General features: G+C 38.8%; 1 protein-coding gene across 3 annotated transcripts; it reads left to right on the top strand.

The window, feature by feature from the left end:
• Window positions 1-522: 522 nt before the first annotated feature.
• MTFR1 (mitochondrial fission regulator 1) lies at window positions 523-24,974 on the top strand. Of its 3 annotated transcripts, XM_037378646.1 has the most exons (9): window positions 694-787; window positions 7,074-7,216; window positions 9,821-9,927; window positions 10,642-10,740; window positions 12,639-12,677; window positions 16,203-16,321; window positions 19,018-19,259; window positions 21,050-21,302; window positions 21,484-22,823. In XM_037378646.1, exons 5-9 carry the CDS (start codon window positions 12,663-12,665, stop codon window positions 21,770-21,772), a joined length of 918 nt encoding a protein of 305 aa, XP_037234543.1. In that variant the 5' UTR covers window positions 694-787; window positions 7,074-7,216; window positions 9,821-9,927; window positions 10,642-10,740; window positions 12,639-12,662; the 3' UTR covers window positions 21,773-22,823. The 3 variants fall into 3 exon arrangements, with proteins under 3 accessions (XP_037234542.1, XP_037234543.1, XP_037234541.1); XM_037378645.1 differs by lacking the exons at window positions 694-787; window positions 9,821-9,927; window positions 12,639-12,677 and adding exons at window positions 523-647; window positions 23,231-24,974 and having other exon boundaries at window positions 21,484-21,646; XM_037378644.1 differs by lacking the exons at window positions 9,821-9,927; window positions 12,639-12,677 and having other exon boundaries at window positions 695-787.
• The last annotated feature ends 457 nt before the right edge of the window (window positions 24,975-25,431 follow it).

Below are 25,431 nucleotides of genomic sequence, written 5' to 3'. Positions count from 1 at the left end.
CCGGGCGTCCCCCGGCCGGCCCCACAGAACCGCCTCTCGCCTCGTGGGCGCGCCGCCACTCGCTGCCCTTCCTTGCCCGTTTGCGCGGGACACAGCCGGTGCTACCCACAGAGACAACGGCGGCACCGCCGCCGTACCCCCGCGCCCCAGTGCGCCATTAGTCGGCAGCAGCCACCTGCCAGAGCCGTTAGCCACCGCCGGGGCTGCGGAGGAACGCTAGGAAAAGCCCTCCCTTCCCCGGCCGGACCCCAAGCACGTCCGACACCGTCAACTCCCCCACGCCACCGGATCGATAACGCCCCGGTAGCCCCGCTATCCGCGGTGCCGCGCTGGGAGACCCCGCCCCCTTCCACCGACCAACGACCGGCAGCTCCGCCTACTGGAGAGGCCCCACTTTATTGGAGACGCCATGTCACGTGATCCGGTGGAGGGGTGGGGCGGTTTCACCTAGCTCCTCTGGGCCCAGTGGCTGCCGGGTAGGTCACCGCGCCGTAGCTGTACCGAGGGCACTCGAGGTCCTGCCTCCACGAGCGCGGCTGCTATTGGTCGGGGTGGCGCCTGGGAGGCCGCGGGTTGGCTGCTGGGGAGGGAGTCGCGAGCCACGGCGGAAGAAGCGGGTCAGAGAGCGCGGCCGTGGCGGACGGCGGGTGAGGCGCGGGTGGTGAGGCGGCTGGCGCTTCTTCCCTGAGGCGGCCCCTTCCCTGAGGCGGCCCCTTGCCCCTTGCCTGGGGTGGCCCTTGGGTCTCCACTTCCTCCTGGGCAACGCCTCTCCTCGCCTTGGTCCTGGGTGACGGGTGGTGCGTGAGGGGGAGCGCGACCCGGACCCGGAGGCTGCTGCGCTTAGCGCGGCTCTCCCCGTTTGCTGCAGGCCGCTGCCGCCGCTGGGCTGGGCGGGGCTCGCTCCGCTCCTGCGGCTCAGCTCTGGCCCCTCAGACCGGGAACCCTGTGCCTGGGTGGCGGGGTGGGGTGGGTTGCGGGGGGTGTCCTGCTGTGAGGGGCCGTAGGGGTGCTGCTCGGCTGTAAGTGTGTAGCCGAGGGCCGACCCGGGGCAGGGCAGGTAGCGGCCTTGCGAAGGTGTTGGGCTCGGAGCTGTCGTTTCTGCAGGCAAGCTCACCGAAACTGAAACCCTCGTAGGTTGCTGTGATGGGTTGGAATGACAGGTCACGGGAAATCACGTAAATAAAAGATGAACTTTGAAGGAAGTTTTTTTAGGAGGCTTTAAAATACAGAGGCATATAGAGGGAAAAGGAGGCTAATCTTAAGGGGTTTGCTTGCCATCAAAAGTGGTTCCAAAGAATGTTTATCAATATGATGATAGGCACTTTATACATATACATATAAATATAAATATTTTCTGTAAACTTTTGATGCTTACTTTGTGTACCCTTAGTGATACTGCTGCAGTGCTCAGGTTCTTCTGCAATTGTTATAAATAAGTAACTTGCTAGATACTTGGGTTTATTTTCCTTTGTAAGCTGTCAAAATTCCAAATACTGAGTGTGAGTACGGTTTGAATGCTGATATCAACTGTAGTGCATTGATCTCTGGCTGATAGTGTCAGCAAGACTTTGTTAACTTTTACATGCTGTCCTCAAGACAGCTGTAGTCCTGTAGCTCTTGTGAAGGCAGGACTTACAAAGACTAAATGAAAAGGAAGTAATTGTCTTCTAATACCCACCGTGGTTTACCTAGGTGATAAAGAAAAAAGAAGGGAGCTGAGTTTTCTGCACATCACTTCTAAAATCTCCAGTTAATTGTTGCTGAATCAAAATGATTTTTTTTCATAGAGGTTGCTAGCTGAAATAAGATCAGTATGTGTAGAAACTCAACATTGTTAGAAAGAGGGATTTGGGGAGGGGAGGAATCAAACGTTTTAAATGTTTTTTAGACAGATACACCCTTTTGTTAATAAAATTTGCGTGCTCTTGTTTCTCAAAGATACAGCTGAAGTACTGGCATTCATAGCAATGACTAGGATGGTCTATGTGTCTGGCAGGAAAGCACAGGTATATGGTTATGTCTGTATAGTATAATACTGTATGGGTTAGAGATGCTGAAAGATTTCACTTACCTCTCCATTGTTATCATAGTGCACCATGTAGGTATAATCTCTTCTGAGCAAAGGCTTTTGATTAAACTAGTCTTGAAACTTGGATGTTTTGTTCTCTGTCCTTAGTTGGCAAGATGTGGTAGCATGGGTAAGATGTGATGAATACAGTTTTGCACTTTGAGGTATATATGATTTGGCTATACTTTTAAGAAAGCTTTAGCAGCTTGTATCACAAGTGTGTGTTATTTTCAATTCTTGCTTTAGATTTCATGCTGATACTAGTTTAGATAAGCCCTTGATTGTCTCTGTAGCGTTCACTGACTTTTATCTCTCTTTGCGTGTCTTTCCAAACAGGTGTTTCTGATAGTAGGGTACTTCATTATTTGTGGCTTCCAAGCCAAAAAATAGACCTCTGTATTTGGCTGTGTGATCTTTGCCAAGTACTTATGTTACTTGTAACTTGTCTATGTTGATTTGGGAGGGGGTCTGGTTCTTTATCAGAAGATTCTTCTTGCCTGTTTGGCTTGCTTTTGCTGTGATAATTTTTTTTTTTTGCTTTGTCTTTCTTTATTACTTTTTTAATATGATTCCTTATGGATGTAATTTCATGAGATGAGCTTGAGTCATGTGTCTGTCTCTTTAAAGACTGTGAAGATACGCATGCCCTGTTTTCCTGCTAAAATAAGGAGGAACCTGCTTTTTTTGCATGTGGTTTTTGATGTGGTTGGTATTCCTTTGAAACCATGCTGCTTTGAAAATTCTATACTCTATGTTATACATAACCTTTTGATTTAGAGACTAGACCTTTCATTTTTCAGATTTCATGCATTTGTTTATGCTTTGTTAAGACTGATCTGCTGCATCAAGCCCATTAAGTCATTCTCTTATTTTTGTGTAGATCTTACATGAATGCAGGAAACTTCCTTCACTAAGAAAAATATGAATATCATATTTCTTTTTAAGAGCGAAAACTCATAATTTGAAAGGGACTTGGACAAATACAACATTGGAAAATACATATAGAAGAATTTCAATTCAAAAGCAGTTCTATCTGATTTTTCTTTCTTCTCAACTTTCATGTGTAGGACTCGCTAGAAAGTCTGGCAGAGGGCTCCATTTTGTGTTTACCTAGTATTATGCCTTACATCTACAGCCTCCAAAGCCCTTATATTTATTTAATTAACAGTTTGTAATTTACAAGTGGTATTATCTCTCAGCTTTGTAGACTGATACTTGATATGACAACATTGAATGAAACCTGCAAGAGTGGTTAGGAAAGTAGAGTCAAAAGAGAGTTCAGGGAGGCTAAAGTAAGAATCCTGATACTCAGAAATATAGACCTCCTCACTTCTGAACCAAGGAATTCCTGCATATTTCCATATCAGAAAGAAAGTTCTTCAGCATTGCTAATTTCTGTTTAAGTAGAGTTTTATAATTGAAGAACCTATGAAATTCCAACTCCCATGTGCTTTATGCAGTGAAATTTTGCAGTAATTCTTTGTGTTACTACTCTTCTAACCTCTTTTGGTAATCTTGCCTATGACTACTGCTTATTGTTGTAAGAGTTTTGCTTAAGAACAGCAAAAGGACCATATTTTGTAGCAATATTACTATCACTCAGGGCATTGTATTGTAGTAACTGAGTTGTGGAAATTTTAGGGTAGTTTACTACTATTTTTAGTTTAGGTAGCATAAAGAAGGTAGAGAATAAATAAAATAACCATCAACATTTTAAAGGATGTATTCTAGCTTAATAAAAACAATAAACATGTAACTCCTGCATCTGAAATTGGCATGTATACAGAGCCTTACAGAAGAATTTGCTAATGTTTTCATTCTTGCTGTCCAGCAGTTTCTTTTGGAATGAACCCTTTCTGTTCTTGGCACATAAAATAATTGTGAAATAACTGAGATTAATGAAGAAGGGTATAGTGCAATATAGTCTGGAAGAGGTGGGCATGAAGTTTGCCTGGGGATAATTCTGGAGAACTAATAGATCTCATAAAAATACCAAGCTGTTATACTTCGAAGCATTTTCCTTTCAGATCTCCTTTTAGATAACAAATTAACTGGAATCTCTTAAAACTTGGTAGTTTTCCTTCGTGCCAGGAACTAAGGAAACTAATCCAGGAACTGGTTGGTACTCTGTACTCTTAGAGATTGACTTCGGTCACTTTCTTTGGCAAAAGCAGAGAACAAGTAATTGACAAGAGCAAGGAGTTGATGGACCCCAGTCTTAGGTACTTTAAGCATTTAGACTACAGAAGAAACAAGTGATTTATAATATGAACTATATTCATATAGATCTTTTTTCCTGAAGTAGTTGTTTTGTTAAATGAATGCTTTTTGATGTCAAGTCATCTAAGTCTTGGAACCTGGAATTATAAAAGGTCACCTAAATGTTTTAGGACAGGGTAAGTATTTTGGACTATTCCTGATGCTTTGTGTCATCACACTCCTTTCATTCCTGGGTCACTGAACAAGTTTCTAAAAGTAATCACTAATCTTTCAGAAATTGCTTTGGCTAATTTCAGAGATGTTCAAGGTGAATTTCATTTGACACTGTTATCCTGGATGTTTATAACTTTTCAGTTATCTGTAACCTGTTCTAACATCTGTCTCTCTCTTTTCTACCATATTCAAGTGAAAACAGAGAATATACTGACTATCTGTATCACTGGTTGAATTCTTTTGTCTTCAGTTACATTGTGCCTGTTATCTCTTGTCTCCTGCTTACTCCTGATACATGTGTAGGATTTTTTTCTTACGCCTGTAAGCTGGAACCAGTTTTGTACCTTAGCCTTTTTTAACTTAACTACTTCATATTCACACTATTCCATCATCCTAATATTATGCTAATTTTTTCCTGCATCTACTTTTGGGCCTTTACCTGGTTATCTCGTCAGTTTTTGTCTCATTCTTTTACCTCCTTGCCTCTCAGTTTCTTGAGCTCATGGAAACTTTTCAGGCCAGCTCGAATTCCCTTAGAAGAAGTTCTAACACTCTTCACTTCTGTCCAGGTTGTCTCTGTTTAATTAAAGACTCTGTCCTCCTTGTTGATCAGAAACAAAGTAATACCTTTTCTTCATTTCCTGAAAAAAAGTGACTGACTGCATCTGGGGATTTTTAAACTAATGACCTGGCTATCTACTGAAAGAGCAATGTATCAGGATGTAGTCATCACTTTATAGTCCTATCATATGTCTTTTCCTGCCAGCCCTGTCCTTGCAGTAGCTCAGCAATACAGTCTTTACCCTTTTTTCTCTGTCATTCGAATGTCTAGACATGGCTTTCAGTTTTCTTCTCTTTGATTTCTACACTACATGTTCAACAAGTCTGAACTTTGGAATGAGGCGGAGTGTATCACATGTATTGCACTTTTGGAACAGGTTTCCCCTTTTAAAGGAGCATTCTTATCTCTTTTATGTCACTGATAGTCTACAGTGCCAGATATGATGCCAGATCTAATATGGGGCACATAGAAAGACTTGTATTCTTCCTGTTTTAAAAATACAGCAGGTGCAATGTGATCAAAGATCCGTACAGTCCATAGAGTAGCTTGCCTACGGGAAGGGTAACAGATGCCTAAAGGAAGAATAGATCATGTAGATAGCAATGATTCCTTGACAGGCTTTTCCATCTTTCCATAAAGAAGTCTATGGCATATTTATTGTGTATGACTGTACCTTATATTCATGGCTATCTGATAGATAGCTCATTATTCTTCCCTATTGTTTTTCTTATAATAGTTGGAGTTTCCATTCTAATCTCTTGGTGATTGTTTCAATTTTTTATTATTATTTTTAATTACTTTTTTAATCTTACATTTCTATTAGTCCTCCTTTAGGTGATAGATTAGTACTTTCTTCCTGGTTTATTCAGAAACAAAAGTAAGTCCTGTTAGGAAATGTCTTTTACTTTCTGTGGGCATGAGAAACTAGTATCAACTTTTTTTAAGTCTGTCTTAAAAAAACCCACAACTGTAGAGCTGCACTGTTCCTGCCAAGTTTCCACTAAAAGCAGGTTATTACTAAGGAACTGTAAACTTGAAAAAAACATTTGTAATAGAAACGGTGATGGTTTAACTGTAATGCTTGTGGGCACTTCTGAACAGCTTAGCTTTTCCATTGCCTGACGAGTACCTCCTTGCTGCTACATTGTTTTAGTCATCACTGTATGTACATATATAGTGGCTTCAGCAGCACTGTTGTTCATACTACAAATACGTTGCTCAGGGTGGTTCAACAGTGTGTTGTTTATATCCTGATAAACAAAACAAACAAACCTAAATCTATGGCTTCCCTTTTGGTTTTGGTGGCATATGTATCTCGGTGGCATCCAAGTTATGACTGCTGTAGAACACAGTTGAAGAGCTACACTATTTTCACTGGAGGAGCAATAAAACCATCTTGATTTAAGTAAATGGTAGTACATAGACACAATTTGAAATCTGGCCAATTTTATAAATCACTTGAATATTTTCAGGTCCCACATCACTACTTATTGTCATTTTCTTGCATTAGTCATTTTTCCTTTCCTCAGTTGTGGGAAAAAGGAGGGAACAACAAAGCTGTCGGAGAATGTGAATGAATAGAGGTGATCAGCTTTCTCTAGTTTGTTCCTGCATGGAAATGAGTTTTAGGTAGGAGTATGGCCCTTTAATCTTAGTGCTAGTCTCCAGCTGCAGGCATTCCATAGGGTTCAGTGCTCACTTAGAGTTGTTGAACACCATCACATGTCTTAAGTTCCAGTGAGCAATCATTTCCCCAGCTTTTTAATTGTTAACTTTGCAACAGCTTTGGTGTCTTGAAAATGACACTACTAAAAAAACATTGACACCTGTATGTAAGAAAATTCCTTCTGAATGCTTGTGCTTTGCAGTACTAGCAATTGTTGACACCTAACGTGTCTTGGTTTTGTAACTGTTTCTAAAGGTTGGGGCTTTTTCAGGACTGCTTGCAGCAGTTTACTTCTATATATGTTTGACAACATGCATTTAAAATTCTTATGTTTCTCTTTTCAGAAGTACTATGGAACCTCTGCAGTCTTGTAGGTTTGGAAGGATTAAATCCAAGTTTGGAAAGGCTTTTTCCATTCCAAATGATTTGCTGGCTTAAGCGCTTAATTAGGATGGCTTTTGAACAAGTTGGATTAAACATGGAATCAGTAAGTGTTTCAAACTTGTTTGATGTTTTCAGAAGATCGGGTGTAGAAACCACTTTGTCTATTTTAGCTTGTGCTTAGCTATTCCATGAGAACACTTTAAGTATACGCAACCTGCGTATGATTCTGTGATGCTGAAAAAGTAGAAGCTTACTACTTGGGCTACTTGGACACTGGCGTATTGAGTAATATATGTGTTAAAAATACCATGCGGTTCCTTCTAGCTCTAATAAAAAACTGTTTACTTTGTAAACACCGTTTTTCATGTTGAACTTCTATGTGTTTTTTGAAGCTGAAGGAAAACTTTCAACTCTTTTTTTAACAGTGATATTAATTCTTAAATAGTCTTACTGCTTTGCTCTCACCTTGGAGATATGAAAAGCCCCCTGAAACTGAGAAGATTATGATAATTGTGCTATATTTACCTCTCCTGAAAGTGTTACAGTGTTACAGAAAGCAAGATGGCTGTATTCTTTACTGGGGAAACAGAAGAATGTGCATGCATAGCTCTCCTCTTGGAGGAAAGTGTATACAGAGTTTTCTTTGAATGCTTAGAAGAGAGTGAGATCTGCTACGTATTGACTCCTTTGTCACTGAGACCTTTAGGAAGCTATTTTGGGTACAAGTATTGATCTCAATGCAGTAATCCCTATGAACTGTCAAAATATTTTAATGTTTTAACAATGGAGAAATCCTTAACAGCTGTGTGTGGTACTTAGAAGGGCAGTTCTTACCCTGCGTTGTTGTGGTAGAACCTTTTATAAATCATGGGAATCTATGGAAAGCAACATGTTTATATGTTGTGAATTAAAATTAGCAATAAGAATCTGTATTTTAGGATTTTATTCAAACTTTGATCTGAGATTTCATGCAGTATAACTTTAAAATTCAGAGTATGAGAATATGCTGGACTACCATGGGTGTTGCTGTGGTCATTGTCAGCAACATCTTCCAACCTAAATGAATGGGGGAAACAAGTTTTTAATCTGTTTACCTCCATTCTTTACTTGTATCAAGCTTGTGATAATGCAGTTACATTTAAAATGTCAGCTGTTTTGGACAAGAGCTGAACACTGATGCAATAAGAGGGTATGACTAAGTAGTATTCTGCAGACTTGCTCTGCCAGTGCGTCAAGTCAACAAGAACTTGGTAGAGCAGTACTGAGACTTACTAGCTCAGCTGAGCAGTATGCTGACTTCATTTGCCTACCTTGTGACACAGCTTGCATGCAGTTTTCTGAAAATATTGTCCCGGCATATCTTGAATTACCAAAACTGAGTCATTAAAGTTTTGGTGCACCAAACCACTGTTGTTGAACAACCCCGAGGGCATTTGAGCACCAAATATTTTTGAGGATCTGGATGCTAGTCAACATCTTGTCTGTGGTCAATCTCTAAACAAGTTTTGCCACTTGTTTATAATATGCTGCACTTATGTTGGTAATACAGCATCTAGTCTAGGCTCTTTTGCTGTTGTGGAAGTAATTCCATAATTAACTAAGCCTTCTCTTGGCTAGTAGTATTTTTTTCCAATGCAGCATCACTTTGAGGCTATTGCCAACAGTGCTGCTTCTAACATCAGAATCTGGTGTGTAATAGTGATGCTGTGTTACTGCAATACTGTTTGATCAGTAGCCTTCAAGAAAAAGTCACTGACTACCTGCTATTTGCTCAGGCATATAGACAAACATTAACATGGTAGGCACAAATGTGAGGTGTTTGTTTGAGGCATCAAAAATGCAGAATCAATAGGGTACTCTATTGAAAAAAATTGTGTCCAAACTTAGCAGCATATTAAACAAGAGAAAGTATGTTTCATGGAATGGAAAAAATGGGTCCGAGTGGATTAATGACAAAGTCACAACTCTGATGCCAGGATCTAGCATAGCATACATGCTAGATATTTTGTCATACACATTTATTTTGTCAAAATTTATACATTCCAGTAAAGCCAGAGGGAGGAAAGATACTTAGAAACAGGCAATGTGTTTGTGTAACGTTTCTGAGAGAACATAATCTGGGGATTCATACCATGGAGCATAAATTTTTGGTTTTAATGGAACCTTCAAAATCTAAGAGTAGTGACCTTTGCGTAGTATATCAAAATGTTATTCAGCTTTGTGTTGTGAAACTCCCACAGCTGCACTACACTAATCACACGGGCAATATTGCCATGCCAGATGAGGGTTGTTCCGGTATTAATAACCTGGATTTTATCTAAGTTTTCCTTGTTGGGCAACCTTCAAACAGGATGTTGAGTTTTCTTGAAGCTATGAGCCTTTAAAAACTAAGGTCTGAGTAGTAAATTTATATCTACAGCCATAAGTAAACACTAGCAAAGTTTTTGAAATTACCATGGAGTGTTCTAGTTGTTTACTAACTACATACTCTGAGTTAGTCTTCCCATTATGCTTTTTCTTCTTTGTGCTGTTTTTGTTGCCTTTTCCTATGCTGAAATCTTTCTTGCTTTCTGGGGGGTGGGGGGATGGTTTGTTTTGTTTTTTTTCTTCTGTCTCATTTTGCAGTATTCTTTAATACTCATTTGCAGTATTCTTTAATAGGATTAAAGTCTCGTTTTATTTCATACAACTATGGTAAATATTACAGTAAACATTCCCATCGTTAAGTACAACAAAAGAAAGCACATTCAAATCCCTGTTGAAACAACGTAGAAGAAACCTGAATTGCAGTAGAAACAATTTTTATGAAGCCAGGTGTGTTGAGGTGCTGTGGGTGGTTTTCTCTAGGTGAATGTATATGTTTATTTTTAGGACAAAGTTTCATTTTTACATATTTATTTGCCCCCTTTTCTTTGCTCTTTAATTTTACAGTTATATTTTTATGCTTTTGCTAGCTTATAGTTATTTTTATTAAGATTTTTAGATACTGTTCCAGAGTTAGAAGAGCTCTTAATTAGAAAAAAGATACTTCAGGAGATGTAAAATTACATAACTTCATGGATTTTTCATTATTGAGTGGCTTTTCTTGAAGCCCATTAAAAAGAGGTGCCTGACCCTATGCAGATTCTTTATTGTCTTAAAAATGGACAAATTATGCTTTTGAAGATGCTTCCAACTCTTGAATCCTTCTGTGTTACCTGATCTACTGCTTTGAATTTAAATTTAATACAAAGGCTGTCTTGAACTTAAACGGCCTTAGCTAAATTGTAATGACAGAACCAAATTTTGTGCCAGTTTGGGTATAGTATGTAAGGAGTTCACTGATAGAAATTTCATGTATGTAGATTCTATTCTAGCATGAAAGGAATAACTTTATTTATATTTATATATCAATTTAAATATATATATTTGTAGATAAATATAAATATATTTAGCACAAGCATAGTATGGAAGGATAAGGGAAAACTATTCCAATACGATATAAAAATCAGTTACCTAACAGCCGGCTTCTTTTTCATTCCCATCTAGGTGCTTTGGTCCAGCAAGCCTTATGGTTCATCTCGGAGTATTGTAAGAAAAATTGGTACTAACCTCTCTCTCATACAGTGTCCAAGAGTTCAGTTTCAGGTAGGTGTTCTCAACAGTTTAGAATATGTATTTCACTATACTAATAAAGGGATTTGCTCTTGCATCAAGAGATTTTAATCAAATATGCAGTTCATTTAAATAAATGACCATAGAGGGTTTGTAAAAGCAGAATATGATAAACCAGGCGTGTAGGAGAATTAGCTTACTTCAGTTCTTCCCACTTGCAGTTCACGTTTTTTCCACATATGGATTCTTCAGCTTCTGTACTGCCTGAAGCCTGAATCCATGTTGCTGTAACACATATAATGAAACCTGAAAAAAAATTTTCCCTAAGGAACTTAAGAAACTCTAAAATGAGGCAATACAGTATTAAAAAGTTATTCTTGTAAAAAAAAATACATTCATAAAAGTGAAGAGTTTGAAACTTATTTCTATGAACAGTATTTACAAGCTAGGCTTACAGTGTTACTTAAAAATATTTGGGAAAATAAATAAACTTTATCAGAAAGTAAAAAGTTAGTAACAAGATAACATGAGTACCTTGTTTGCTTTTGGTTTAAATACAAGGCTAACGCTGTGTGGTGATAGGGGAACATCAGTTCTGTGCAGCTTTCTGACTTCTTTGCTTTTAACTTCAACTGCATATAGTGGGACGGTAAAGAGTGAGGGTAAAAGCTTAAGGAGGAGAAAACCCCTGTTCTTTCTAACAAGTCTTTCAGGAACAGATGGGAAAGTGGAAGCTGTTACACATAATCTCTGTGTGTGTTAGGGATAGGGGGTGGGTGTAGAATTGGAAAAATCTAGTGTTTGAAACTCGAGCTGAGAGAGGAACGTTTCTTGGGCTGAGCAAGGGTGGGGAACATAAAGATGAATGGTGGGAATCATCACCCACACTAAGACAAGGTAATTTCCACATAGCTAATTTTTCCACTGTTTAAATTAATTTCTTTGTTTTACATGAAATGTATGAACAATATGTAGACTTGAAATTACGGTAGCAAAATCACATAGTTCAGATTACTATAAGAAGCCTTTTTGGTGTGATAGTAAAAGTCATCCTGACATTATGCCTCTCTTTAAATAATTACATTGAGAAACGAGAGGTGCAACCATCTCCCACTACTAGTGGCTTGGTGAAACTTAAAAAATAAGTATATACATTGTGGGGGTAGGGATTTGTGCAGGTAAGAAGGGCAACAAAATGACACACTGGATTTAAACTTCTCAGTATATGATCAATAGTAGCTATGGCAGCAATAAGGCTCCGTGTGCCTCAGGTTTGAATGGAAGTGAAGTCCTCCCATAACGTGTCTGATTTTCTGTACTGTAAAGGCCATACAAGGGAAGATGATGCTTATTTGCAGATAGTTAGCCAAATACTACCTTCTCTTAATATGGAACATAAAACAAGACATTTCTGTTTTGCGTTCTTGTAAAGAGCTGTAAGATACATCTGGGGAGTCTGTTACTGGGTATTTTTGGTGTTGAAATAAAAATATGTGTATGTCTTCGTCTGAATTCTGTGTTACAATAAATAAAATATTTATCTTTTTTCCTCTTAAAGAGATGTTCAGTCAGTTTTGTGTAGATTTTATGCACATTGAGTATAAACATTCCTCTTCTATTAGATGAAAGGAAAGGATCCTAAAAATAGAAGTACAATTGTCGGTTGACGGAATTAGAAATACAAATTTCAAAATACGAACCTTGAAACACATTAACTATTGAAACAAATTAACATTTATATGGTTTATGCAGGCTTTAAACACATATATAAACTGCTGAACATGTAGAAGTGTGATGCTAACATCTGTTTTTTATGTCTTTATCTCAGCACTAAGATTCTATAGTGAAGTTCAATACTGGTCTCGATCGTTTTTATGCTGTTGCAACTGACGCTTTCCTATAGCTGTCTCTTCCTCTTTCTTTCTTGCCAGCTTTAGCTATATTATGAAAGGACCATGCACAACCTTGCTGTAAGTCATTTTATTTAAAAACCAAAGCAAATCTTATTTGCCTCATCTGAGGATGCATGTATATAATCAGTGTTTCTGACTTTATCTAAGAGCAATAAACTTTCCACAGATCTTCATTTTCCTTATTATACATAGATAAGAGATACTGAAAAAAAATCTCTGTTATGTTCATTCTCTTCTAGCATGCTTTATTTCAGCTAGTGTGGAAAAAAAGAGTAGTAGCTTAACATTTTGATTTTTGAGGTCTACTGACTGTTGTAGTATCTATCTCTATGGATCTCGCCATAGTCAACATCTAAATTAATTGGTAAATGCTGTTTATTCAACAAGTGATGGCAGAGCTTACCTTTATATACTGTATATGGCATGAACAAATGAAAATAGTTCATACAGTTCTTTTGTATGTCATATTTTTTAGGTTTATCTGTAGTTTTTCGGAGAAAATAAAGTTAAACTTACCAATATAGCCTAGGTAGATTCAACCTAACCTACAATACTGTCTCTCAAGATAGTATCCTCCGGCTAGAGCATCTCTGTTCTGTTCCTGTGCTTCTCCTATTTGTCTGATGGAAACCTGGCAACTCAAAAGAAGTCTTCTAAGGAATTGGTGTGCATGTAGGAAACATCAGAATTTACTGGGCTAATTGGAAAAATCATAGCAAGTTTTCTTACTTGAAGAAGTATTTCCAAATGTTTAATATCTAACTGTATTAGTAATTTGAAATGAGTTTTTATTCTATCCTTAAATGTATATATAAAGGAATGTTTGCTCTACTTTGTATTTCCTGGAGTCAACAAAAAGTAGAGATCCTGCTTTGATGTCCTGTTAAGCAGTGTTTCTCTAGTGTAGTGGTTATTATGTTTGCCTGACATATGAAAGGTCCCCAGTTTGAAACCAGGCAGAAACACGGGGCAAGACTGACTCTTTGGGTGTTGAACTTATTTATGGGTCCTTTCCAACTCGAGATACGATTCTATGGCATCAGCCAAAATTGTACTGTATGTGTAGTCTTTTCTTCAGAAATTCATGGATTAATGGGTCTGAAACCCATAGGTGTGCATGTGTGTGTTTGCAAAACAGAGGCACACTAAAATAGGCCAAAAAGCCTCTGACGCAAGAAGTGGGGGAAGCAACTACATAGTTTCCAGAGAAGGAAAAGCGGGCTGCTTTCACTGCCATCCAGTAGAACTGGGCCTCTGTTTTCAGCTCTCTGTTCTCCATGTAGGTGCTGGCAGAGCAGTTATCCAAGTTTTCTTTAGCTGAAATTGACTGGAGGAATAGGGTAATCACAGAGTTGTTTAAGCATCAGTCTACAGACAGGCAAAGATTTTAAGAGTTTGATGTTGGCTTTTAACCTTTAAATTAAAGTAAAAAACTAGCATTAACTTGAAATTCAAAATCTGCTGCTGTGGAAGGCTTTGTTGTTTTTAGGGATAGAGAAAAGAAACATCTGTATATGGGGTAACAAAAAGATTCTGTTTACATATAAATACTAATAGAAAAGGAAGAAGAAACTTGCATCACAATATAACAGAAGGCTTGCTACTAAGTATTGGATTGGAACTTACTTGTCTCATAATGCAGGAAACCTGGCAGTGGTAAATGCATTCCTTACTGTTGATTTATAAATTAATTTTTTTTATGCAGTTATGTGTAGTGCCTTTATTTAAATATGGCTTCAGTTTTTCATGGTAATAGTTCCTCATGTGGCCATTACCGTCAGGAAAATCTGTATCATCTATAAGAAGTAGCTAATGTACTACAGATTTTTAAAATTGCCATTAGTATTAATACAGATGCTGTGGTCATGAAGATGACATTTTATTTTAAAAAAGAAAAAATCCAAGGAAACCTCAAACAATGGAAATCCTAACATGCAATAGAGTATTCTCTAGACTGTTTTAAAGAGAGGCAGAATGTGATGGTATTAGCCACAACTGTTAATGTGATAAACATATTACCATCTGTGCTGATGCTACCTGGAAAAAACCCTGTTGTTTCCAAATTATCTGATGGTGCCAATACACACTCCTGGGAGCTGTGATAAAGGCTTGCATACAAGTTGCAAGAGTGTGAGGTGAAGATGACTAATCTCAATTTCCAAAGCTGTTTGTAACAACTCCTGGGGAAAAAACAACGCCACACCCACAACTCTGGACTGGTGTATCAAAGGCTACAACTAAAATATTTGTGGCTGTTCTTCAGAAATGGTTTCACCTCATCCAGACTGCAGTCCTACTGTGATAGGTCTGCTGCAAATTCAGATTAATGATAACATTTCACAGTTGCTACTACCTAACAGTTTCCTCTGACAGAGGTGAGTTGCCTTGAAAATTGACAGAAGGGCTAACGGGCTGGATCCCGGCTGTCTTCACAAACTGTTATATACTACCACCGTGCTTGTCAGTATCTTGGCCACTACCAGCAGCAGGCAGCACTTAAACAGCTGCAGTGGCTCGTGCAAGTTTGGCCTGTGGATTGTACATAATACAAGCAAAAGAGGTGGCATAGTTGCACTGGAGATAAGTAACTCAAGGTGACAGACTGAGCAGAAGAAATTACCGGAAGATGTTTCAGTAGCTTTTATCTGCTAAAATACTGAGCCCAGGCTGACACCGAGTCCAGTGTCTTGAGTACACATGCTCTTGTCTAACCTGGAGAAGCGCCCAGTATTTCAAAGCAGGTCTGAAACCATTTTGTATAGTTGTGGCTATGGAGCATGTATTGATGGTCCAAACAGTTTTTCAAATCTCCATTCAGGTCAATTAACTGTAAATCAAAGACGCGTTCCAGCCTCTGGAGCTCTGCTCACCTTTGGCTTCAAACAGCTATGAAGCTAATGGCAGAACCATGCTGGAAAACGGTCAACTTGTTTGGCATGCTGTAAATAAGATTGTTAGCAAATGGTGTGTTCTGTTATGACTGCATCCTACCTCTCACTCTAAGTCTTTGTGAATAGTGAACTAGTGGAAATGGCTTTTTGTCATATTTTTTTTTTCCCTGTGTGTAATGTGCACACGTTTATTCTTGTACAGAAATTCTGGCAGGGTAGGGGAAGAGAAACACACTTCAACAGAATTTCACCTTCAAAATAATACTAAATCAGAGCAAAAGACTTAAGAAGTAGTAGTAGCCTTAATGTCTTTTTTTAACTATTGGTCATGCATATAATTTAAAAACATATTATTTGAGTTAATATAGCAAAGTGCTTGAGAATGTTGATGTTTGTTTTTCTTTAAGGTAACGATTTGCATTGGCATTCACTAGTGTCATGTGATAGTATATGTAATTAGCTGTGAACCTCTGTAAAGTGTTCAGCTGACTAGATTGAATAGTTTGAAGTCAGTGAAATTGTTCTGGACTAAGTCCAGGACAGAAATAAGTGTGCTGCACCTACAGATGCGTTTCATGCATGTATGTGTTAGTAGTTACATGTAACCTCACTAAAAGTGTTGGATAAAATAACTGTGGCTTGAGCTGGGAATAGTGATGCTAAAACCTTTAATCTTGTCTTTAAAATTTAGCTTACTTCTCATGCCACAGAAGGAAACCATCCTAATCAACTTAGAGAAGATGCAGTGGCGTCCTTTGCAGACGTGGGATGGGTTGCTCAAGAAGAAGGTGAAGTCTCTACAAGGCTCAGGTATGCTCCTCAAGTCTCTTTGAACTTCTGAACTGAGAGGAAGAAACCTAGCCTCTTTCCAGTGAGAATCTACTGTGGATTGCTGTTAATGGAGAGCACTTGAATGCTGGGGGAAGAGAGAGGGAAGAGTGACAGAAAAGGTAGGATCTTGAAGTAGTAGGTGTTAGACTAACAAGATTTTGGATGAAAGGCAGGTTTGAGAACATATACAGGGAAGACTGGTTTATTTGCTTATTTATTGCAAAGAATTGTATGTGGCAGTTTCAGGCAACCTTGTCCCCACAGAAATGTCTGCTGTGGTATGGAACAATCGATAACATTGATTCTCCAGTTCTCCTGAGATTTTCATTAATATGGGGTGGTGTACTGTACAGCTTCCTAATTAGCAGCAATGGTCATTCTGACAATCCAATAATTGGCATGCCTGCTAAAGACAGTTAAAAACTTAGGGGTTATATTTGGTCTTTAATCTTCATAACAAAAACTGGCAGGGAAGCCTGTGAACAACTCTGTCCAGAATGATGGGATTGATACTGTTGTGTTGGACCAAGAGTACTGCACAGCACTGTAACTGCATGAAACAGGTTGGCTGAAGTAATGAAGTTCTCTACTCCAACTTACCCAAATTGCTGCTCAAACTAGCCAGAAACAAAGGTACGGTTCTGTAGTGCAGAGGAAGTTTTTCTTCTAAACAAACTGATCTTCCAGAGAAAGGCACAGATTGTTGGCTTCAGAGATTACTGGAGGATACTGTTCTTAATTTGAAAGCACAAAATAGGTTAGTAATGACCTAGATACCCTCCAACATGACTTGCCACAGTGAAGCTTTGCATAACAAACATTCTGGCACTGCCACGTTAATTTCACAAACTCAGAGGGGAGTCACAGAAATCAGTGCTCGTTGGGAAAACACTATTGGTAAAGTCTGTTTGATGTGAAGGAAATTAGCCGGCCAATACTACTTTTGTTTGCACAGAAACATTTTGTTTAAGGATTGAACTGTAAAGCTATTATGTTTAATGAAGATGACAGAGAGAGTAGCTCTTTGTTGCTTCAAAGAACCTGTTACGAAAGATGTAGGACTTACATATTTGCTGAGAAGACTGCATGTGAAGGGGGGAAGGGGGACAGATGGATGTGGGATGGGACTAAAATAATCCTGCAGATACATGGTGACCTTAAGGCAAACAGCTTATAGTGGAGCATGGTAAGTGAATTACTTAGCAAATATGAGTATTTTGATGTGCACTGGTTTATTACACTGTGCATGGTATTATGTAGTTGAGCTAGTGTGCATTAGGTGTTTTCCAGACATTGGAAATTCTCTGTTTCGACAAGATCACAGAGGTGTTACTGTTAAATGTATATTCACTGTATAATTCAGTAAACAGTCTTGCATAGTTTTTTCTGCGAATGCAGTTTTATAGAGGAAGCAACAAAATGACAAGCCGTTTCACCCTTACCCCTAGTCAGAGCCTTAGGGGTCTGTCTAGAGCAGTAGGGCGGTCACACCAGACAGCTCAGGCATATTTTTCCAAAATGTTAGATTCCAATCAAGGCATTTCCTTAAAACATCATTACTACTCTCAGCAGAAAATACTCTTTGTTGTTTAGCTATTCTGTTCCTTTAAAGAGTTTCTAGAAGGCAGGTTTTAAAGAGTGAAGTGACCACTGGTGCCTTCCACCTTACTTATTTAGGGAGAGCAGGGAGATGGCTGCCATAGGAGGTATCCTGTTCTTTTCTCAGCTGTAGTTGCTCTCTATTTCTACCTAGATAACAATACCTGAATTTTAACATCCTTGATAATAGTAAATTCTGCTTGATCAAATTTCTGCAAGTTGTGCTGATGTGTTCTGTCAGTGTCATGGGAGACTCACATGTGTATCTGGTCCTGGATTGAGGTGGTCAATATCGGGCTTGTTTTAGCCTTAAATCTTGGCTCTTGCTCTGAGTCTAGTACAACTGCAGATCTGACGTGGTGCACATCCAGAGTACTTAACCCATGCATCCAGAGCGATGGGGCTCTTAAGCTGTATTAGTCTGGAGCCACTCTACACATTTTGAGGAGTTGTACCACTAGCCACAGTTCTTGCTCTCATGTTTGAATAAATAATGGAATCCTGATGTGCCTGAGAAGTTTTGGGATTGAAGTTAAGGAAGATCGAGGAGCTAAGTATGTGGTCATACATTGCAGTTATAATGTTTGTGATAATCTGTTGTCATTTATACTTATCTGTATTCTACTTATAGAATAATGAAATAGTTTGGGGTTGGAAGGGACCTTTAAAAGTCATTTAGTCCAACCCCCCCTGCAATGAGCAGGGACATCTTCAACTAGATCAGGTTGCTTAGGTACTAAATAAACAGATAAATTCCAACAAAAAATACAGTAGGTGTGAGGCAGACAAATAGATTGGGAGTGAGAGGGACTGTATTCCCTTTTTCTCCTGAAATCAAGGATTCCAGAAAAAGCTGGCTAGGGGAAGAGAAAAAATACAGCTAGTGATGCAAACGGAAAGGATATGAAGCTCTTACTTACTTCAAGCTATATAATGTCTTGGTGGAAGTGATTTGTGTAAAGACAATTTTGAAGTCAGGCCTTTAACTTGTATGCCTGGTTTGTACGTAATGTTGCTTTAGTTTTACCTATTACAAAGCCTTTAGAAAAAGGAATATTATGATATTTTTGTTACAGGTCAGAAGTTTGGTCAAAAACAGCCCAGCCTTTTTCAGGTGAACTACATCATTCTGGAAAGTCCCCGTGCAGACAGAAGCTGTTACCAAACCCATTGGTAGAAGAACCAGTGTCCAGGAGCACAGTGACTGCAAATGAAGAAGCTCTGCAGAAGATCAGCGCTCTCGAAAATGAACTAGCCACTTTAAGAGCACAAATAGCCAAAATTGTCATCTTGCAAGAACAACAGAACCTGACAGCAGGTATTAAACTTGCTTTACTTTTAGCAAAAATTAGTTAATGAATTTGTCCCTTCTATAATTAATAATATTCTAAATTGTTTTTGTGAGATACTGCAATGCTGAACTTCTCCATATTGTTTTGGTCAGTTTGATAGACAGACGTAGCATACTAACCAAGGGATACATCATAGGTCTTGAAGACGAGAGACCTGCCAGATTTTCTGTATTTTCTAGTATTCCAGAAGTTTGTCACGTTTGTGTGGAAATCTGCCAGAATTCTGAATCTAAGGATGCGTAAAGAAAGTATTAAACAGCTTTCACATCAAAGCTCATGATAAACATGATGGCTTAAACCAACTAGAAGAATGGAACTTAATTACTAACACTTAAGTCCTCCCATCTAGTAGTGAAATAGACTCTGATATCATGAAGTAATCATACAAGATGCTGATTACGCTTTTGGAATATGTATCATACATCTCAACGTTTATGAAATAAATAACCAGAAGGGAGAGTAACTGCTTACTGGAATCATCTCTGGGATCAGACACATTGTCCAGATGGAACCAAAAGTGGTGCGCTGTTTCTGGTGGTAAACGGAATAATTCTTCTTTTTCTGACTTTCTTCTTTCCATCACCTTTGACTGCCTTCCAGTTCTAAGTCTACCATCTCCAAAGATTAGTGGGAGATGTCTCTTGTTGACTGCTGATGACAACCATTGTTATTCACCCTTTCCCAAGGTCACTTAGCAAGTACAGTTTTGCCTATGTTTACATATAAAACCATATCCTGATCTTCAGATGATTTTCTTTAGTTTTTGTCTGTGAACTGACAGCAGTTACTTTATTTCCTTAACTGTTTGTGTTCAAAAACTATTAAATAGATCACATGGTTTCTTTCCTGAATTATAATTCTTCTGTGAGTTTTGTGAAGTCACTAATAACTTTGTTTTTCATCATTTTCCCTTTACCTTTATTTATTAGGAAAATTAATTTGGTGTTTGATTTTATCATCTTTACCTCCCTCTTCTGGTAGAATATGGTAATGACACTGCGCGTACGCCTGCATGTACACAGGCTCCTATATATTACCTATAGATATATGTTTACACACTTTATACTCTAAGCCTCAAAACTCTGGTTTTGATCTGGTTCTGGTGGTTTCTTTAAAGGTGCATTTGAGCAGGGGTTTCTTTATTTGTCAAGTTATTGCTGCTATTATAACATCGGTTTTTACCTAAAAGAGTACAAGGAACTTGAAATCAAGATTATTGTGAGAATATCTGTCTTCAGACAGATGAATTAGCAGGCCTAAAAATCCGTAACGCCAGAGAGCTGGAATAAGCTTCAATTTAAGCAGTATTTGAGTGCTGAAATTTACACTTAAAAATCTTGTATGGAAATTTCTTATTTGTGATAAATAGGAAGAAACACTGTTCACATGGCATATTGTATGTGACTTCCAGCTCAGTACCTGCCTCTCAGAAGAAAGTGAAATACTGGTAACATTAGGAAGAGAATATAACTGAAAGACATCATGACATCTGTCCCGTTGCAGTAAAGATGTGAATGCACCTAGAATATGAACTGGAAATTTAAAGAACACTTCTCACTCTTTGAGAAGGACTTTTATGTGGCTTTTCAGTTGAGTCTACGTAGGCGGTTTAGGAATGAAGAAGTTAATGGGATAATGTAAAGTAGGCAGAGGGGAGGAAATTGAAGCTGTTTTAGTCATATTCTTACCTGACCATTTGTGAGCTATAAGGCGAATTTACAAGTAAACTGATGTGTAATGCATGTTTTATTTGTAGTTGGGTCAAGTCCAGTTGCTTCAGCTGCTGCCCCTATTGCACCACCGCCGCCACCACCACCTCCTCTGCCACCCCTCCCTCCCCCGGGCCTACAACAGAGTATGTCTGCAATTGAGCTCATTAAAGAAAGGAAAAACAAAAAAATGAACTCTGGCCAGAATCTGACAGAAAATGGGCCAAAGAAGTCTGAAATACCAAACATGCTAGAAATCCTCAAAGACATGAACAGTGTGAAACTACGCTCGGTGAAAAGGTAATAAATATAAATAAATATCAGTGTATTAACATTTGCATTAATGATTTGTTTTTATGGCTCAGAACTATTTTAGGGTGAGATGGATGCTGACGCAACACCTGACAAACAATGCAAAATCATTCACAACTTCCAAAGCTCTGTTTTGGACTATGTTAATGCTTCTCATTTTGTTTTCTAGATCATCAGAAGGTACAAAAGCTAAAGTGGCTGACCCTACAGATCCTGCAACATTAATAGCAGAAGCGCTCAAAAAGAAATTTGCTTATCGATACCGAGATGATAGCCAAAGTGAAACAGAAAAAGTGATTCCAAAGACTGAAACAAAGACTGAGGTGGTGCTGGTGAGTATTGTAATTGTGGACACATGCTCAGCCTACGTAATAGTTGCCATGAAAGCCAACGTGTGTCTTTCTGCCAGCATATGCAGATACCTGCAAGTTAGCATCCCTGTCCACCAAACCCTATGATATGCTATGATTTGTGGGTATCATATGTTTTTAGTATCGAGTCTTACGATTGTGTGCTCTTTTGGCCCCAGGTTTAAAAAGCCCTGTCGTGTATTTTCTAAAGAAAAAATCTTTTCTGTTGCCATGAGCATGCAGTATTTTCTAAACTCAGTTCTTAAGGGCTCACAGCAGAATAAAATCTGAACTGAGTTTCCTGTTATTACCAACATTAACCATTCAGATAGTGCACGTGAAATTTTGAAGCAAGATCCTGAAACGCATCAGCCATTCTTATGAATGCAAAAAGCAAACTGTTCAGAATGCCTGCTGGATCTTGGTATAGGGAGTTTCTTCTAATAATTGAAAATGCTAAGTAAATAAAAGCAGTTTCTTTATAGTGAAATTAGGAGATTGTATTTAAGATCTATGTCATGGTACAATTTAATGGCTTCTAGTTTATTTCAGATTTATTTGAAACTGAAGTAAAGGGCGGGTTTAAGTAGTGAATGTTCAAGATGCAGAAGCTTCTAGCAATATACACTTAAAAAGCGGTAGTTTAGATCAGTCCTTGAATCCTTGTGCTGTAGAACCAGAGATGAAGAGTAAAGTTACTTTTTCCTTTGTGCATTTGGAAAAATGCGCATAAAACTCCGAAAGCTGGCTCCACTCTGAATTAAGTTCTGAGGAAAATAAGCTTCCCAAGCCACAAGTCTCAGGACTTCTGAGTAGTACTTCCGCTTATTAATGTTGACTCACTTGCCTTCTGGTTTAAGTTTTTAAGGTATATTCCTGTAACATTCAGGCTGTTCTTCATAACTAAAAGGCTAGATACTCCCCAAGAATCAGCCACTTCTTTGCAAGTATTGCTGGGGCTTCACGGGAAAGAACATGAGCTGGCAATGTTTTATTCACACATAGGTTTTCCGTGACTTTCCAATTTTAAAATTTACAGTCCATCTTTTGAGATTAAAGATCATCAAGTCCTCAAAAAGCTAAGAAAATTGAAGGTTTGGATTTGTTGAATGCTAGAATGTTGATTAATAAACATTATCAGATGTGTATCGATATGTAACTTTTTTGCTAGATCAGTCCTTGTATGATACCCTTGTATGATACAGTTTTTAAAAGGACTTGCACAAAAATGCAGGAAAAGGTTAAACTGCTGTTAGAGCAACTGGTTGTCAGCCTCTGAAGGTAACTGCATCTATCTTACTTTGCTGAGGCAGAGTGAACTATCTCTAGTCAGAGCTGCTCCAGCAGGTGGTTACCTGCCTCATCTGAGCAATTTCAGCCGATTGCTGACACAACTTTCCCTTCACTTTGTGGCTATGAAGTGGGTAAATCCACACGCAGAGAGGCGGGTTGATAAAGGAATTCATCTCCGCCCAAGTTCTAGTTTTACTTACAACTCGGACGGATACTAGTTCAACCAGGTTTCTGTTGAAAGCAATCTGAACATGTTTCTGGTTTCCTTCTCAGTTCGGACCGCACATGCTGAAGTCGACAGGAAAAATGAAGACTTTAATTGAAAAATCTTAATACATTAAGATCACTATGTGAAAGATCTAAGCTGTTTTGTCTGAAATTTTTTATATTGCAGATAGCACTAGTGCCGAGTGGTCTCTTACAACACAGGAAAAAAAAACTAATGTGAAATGTACAATTGGGACACTAAATATGTGATTTATCAAGGGCAGTAAATTTGACCGTTATACTCAGGTATTAATTCTGTATTCAAACCTGGCTTTCTACTCAGACTTACGTGGTGGTCTTAATTTAACACTAAGTTATATGTACACAACATCCTTTGTGCATAACTGATCCCTTAAAAATTTATGTACATGTTAATAATGATAGTGATACACCTTTAAGTTAATATCAGTTATTTGAGCTCTAACTATGACTTGCACTACAGTTTATAGTTTGATACTGAACTTTTCATGTGAAAGTCTTTCTTTTAAACTTAACGAATTTTTAGCCCAAAGAAAACCTGAATGCATTCTGCTTCCTCCTGAAAGAAAGTTGAAAACTTAAATCTGCTGCAAAGGTCACCTGGTATGAGATATTTTTAGTAGTAGCACATTTTTGTGGGGAGTTGGTTGTTTGGTTTTTATGTGTTCTGGTTTCTTTTGGGGTTTTTTTTGTTTAAATGAGCTCGCAAGGGTAAGAGAGGAAAATCTACTTGTATCATCTTGTGACTAATGTAAAGAGTGCGTGACAAGTGAGTAAATCATGCTGTGGGAGCCTCTGAATAGGTAGTCCAGTGACTTTGAGATAACCAGTAGATAGCAGCAGAGTCAAATAATTAATGTCAGTGTACGTGTTAACTAGCGTAGAAGCGATGCAGATAAGAAAAAAAAGGTATAAAGTACTGTGAGTGCAAATTGCCAAAAGTATATTGATCATCAGCTGTGCTAAGAGATGTTCACGGATACCTTTTTATCCCCAGTTGTCTTGGGTCCCTGGGTAGGTTTCTAGCAGCTGCGGACTGCACAAGCCCTCGTGGCCCTGTTTGCAGGGAACAGATAGTCATGAGCTGTTCCACAGAACCCGTTTGCCGGGGAGGCCCTTCCGGGGACTTCCCAGAGCAGCCATTTGCTGCCAGACCTGCACATCTTTGTCTGTTCATTCATCAGCCACCTGACTGAGCTGATGTCTCCAGCCATAGTTGTATAAAAGGCTCAAGTTAAAAATAATTCAGGTTTAGGCATCAGAAAGCTACACCCTGGCTGCACACTTGAATGAAGCCAAGGTTTGCTCCGACTGTAGATGAGGGTGGAAAAAGCCGAGTCCGGCTATGTCAGTGTTCTAAGCTGACCGGCTGCTTAGCCTCCAGCGAGACCCGGAACAAGTACAAGTGCCTCTTGGAGCTTCTGTTTTCTAGGAAAAGAAAAAGGCAGCACTTCTTAAATAAAGATAGCTAAATGGCTCCGACAAGGTTACCGAAGATGACCGAAGCTTTGCTGCTTGTGACTGGAACATAGAGCGTACAACCGAGGAGGATGTTTTCTGGTGGGAAACTTGAAAGGGTGTTGATATGTACACAATGTAACTTCATGCCAAAATGCTCTGCTATCAGCTAGCCTTACTGATAGGCTATTAAATCTTTGGCGGGTTTTTTAAATGCCTTTAAAACACCTTTTTGAAAGTTTATTTTGGTTTCAAGTTTTATATTTAATGCTTTATTGCCACTATATAAAATTAAAGGCTGTTTAAAAATAAACATTGTGTATGTGATCTGTGGTACTCTACGTGATAGCAGCCGCAATAAAGTATGGTTTACATTCTGTTATAGTGACTATAAATCAGCGGAGTGACAACTTGCATCTCCTTCAGGACTGGAGCATTTACCTTGCTGTGCAGCAGAAGTAACAGTAGAATTAGTCATAGAACAGCACAGCGCTGTTAATTCAGTTACATTTGGGTAAAAAAAAAACATCAGGAACCAGGGAGAAGTTTATGCCTCACCACAAATGTAACAGGAAGGTAGTTGGACAGCCTCTCTGTCCCCTGGTGCTCTGGGGTCCCTTGATAGGCCCTTGGTGTGGCACAACCACCACTACCCACCCCCACTCCCCAAAGGCCACAGCTTCAGAACAGCTGGCCCAAAAAACCCTCTGCTGTTTCTCTTTCAGAGACAAAGCCTCTGTTGAAAGTGTTTCAGCTTACGTTGTGTCAGG

Source organism: Falco rusticolus, chromosome 3 (genome assembly GCF_015220075.1).
Source record: "Falco rusticolus isolate bFalRus1 chromosome 3, bFalRus1.pri, whole genome shotgun sequence".
In the NCBI taxonomy this organism is placed as follows: Eukaryota; Metazoa; Chordata; class Aves; order Falconiformes; family Falconidae; genus Falco; species Falco rusticolus.
The sequence above is the reverse complement of the archived record's forward strand: the minus strand, read 5'-3'. Positions and strand labels throughout refer to the sequence as shown.

Coding starts and splice junctions, on each gene's coding strand:
- MTFR1 (XM_037378644.1), top strand. CDS start 7,151: ATGATTTGCTGGCTTAAGCGCTTAATTAGGATGGCTTTTGAACAAGTT. Junction 7,217..10,641: donor TTGGATTAAACATGGAATCA/GTAAGTGTTTCA, acceptor ATTCCCATCTAG/GTGCTTTGGTCCAGCAAGCC. Junction 10,741..16,202: donor GTCCAAGAGTTCAGTTTCAG/GTAGGTGTTCTC, acceptor TTTAAAATTTAG/CTTACTTCTCATGCCACAGA.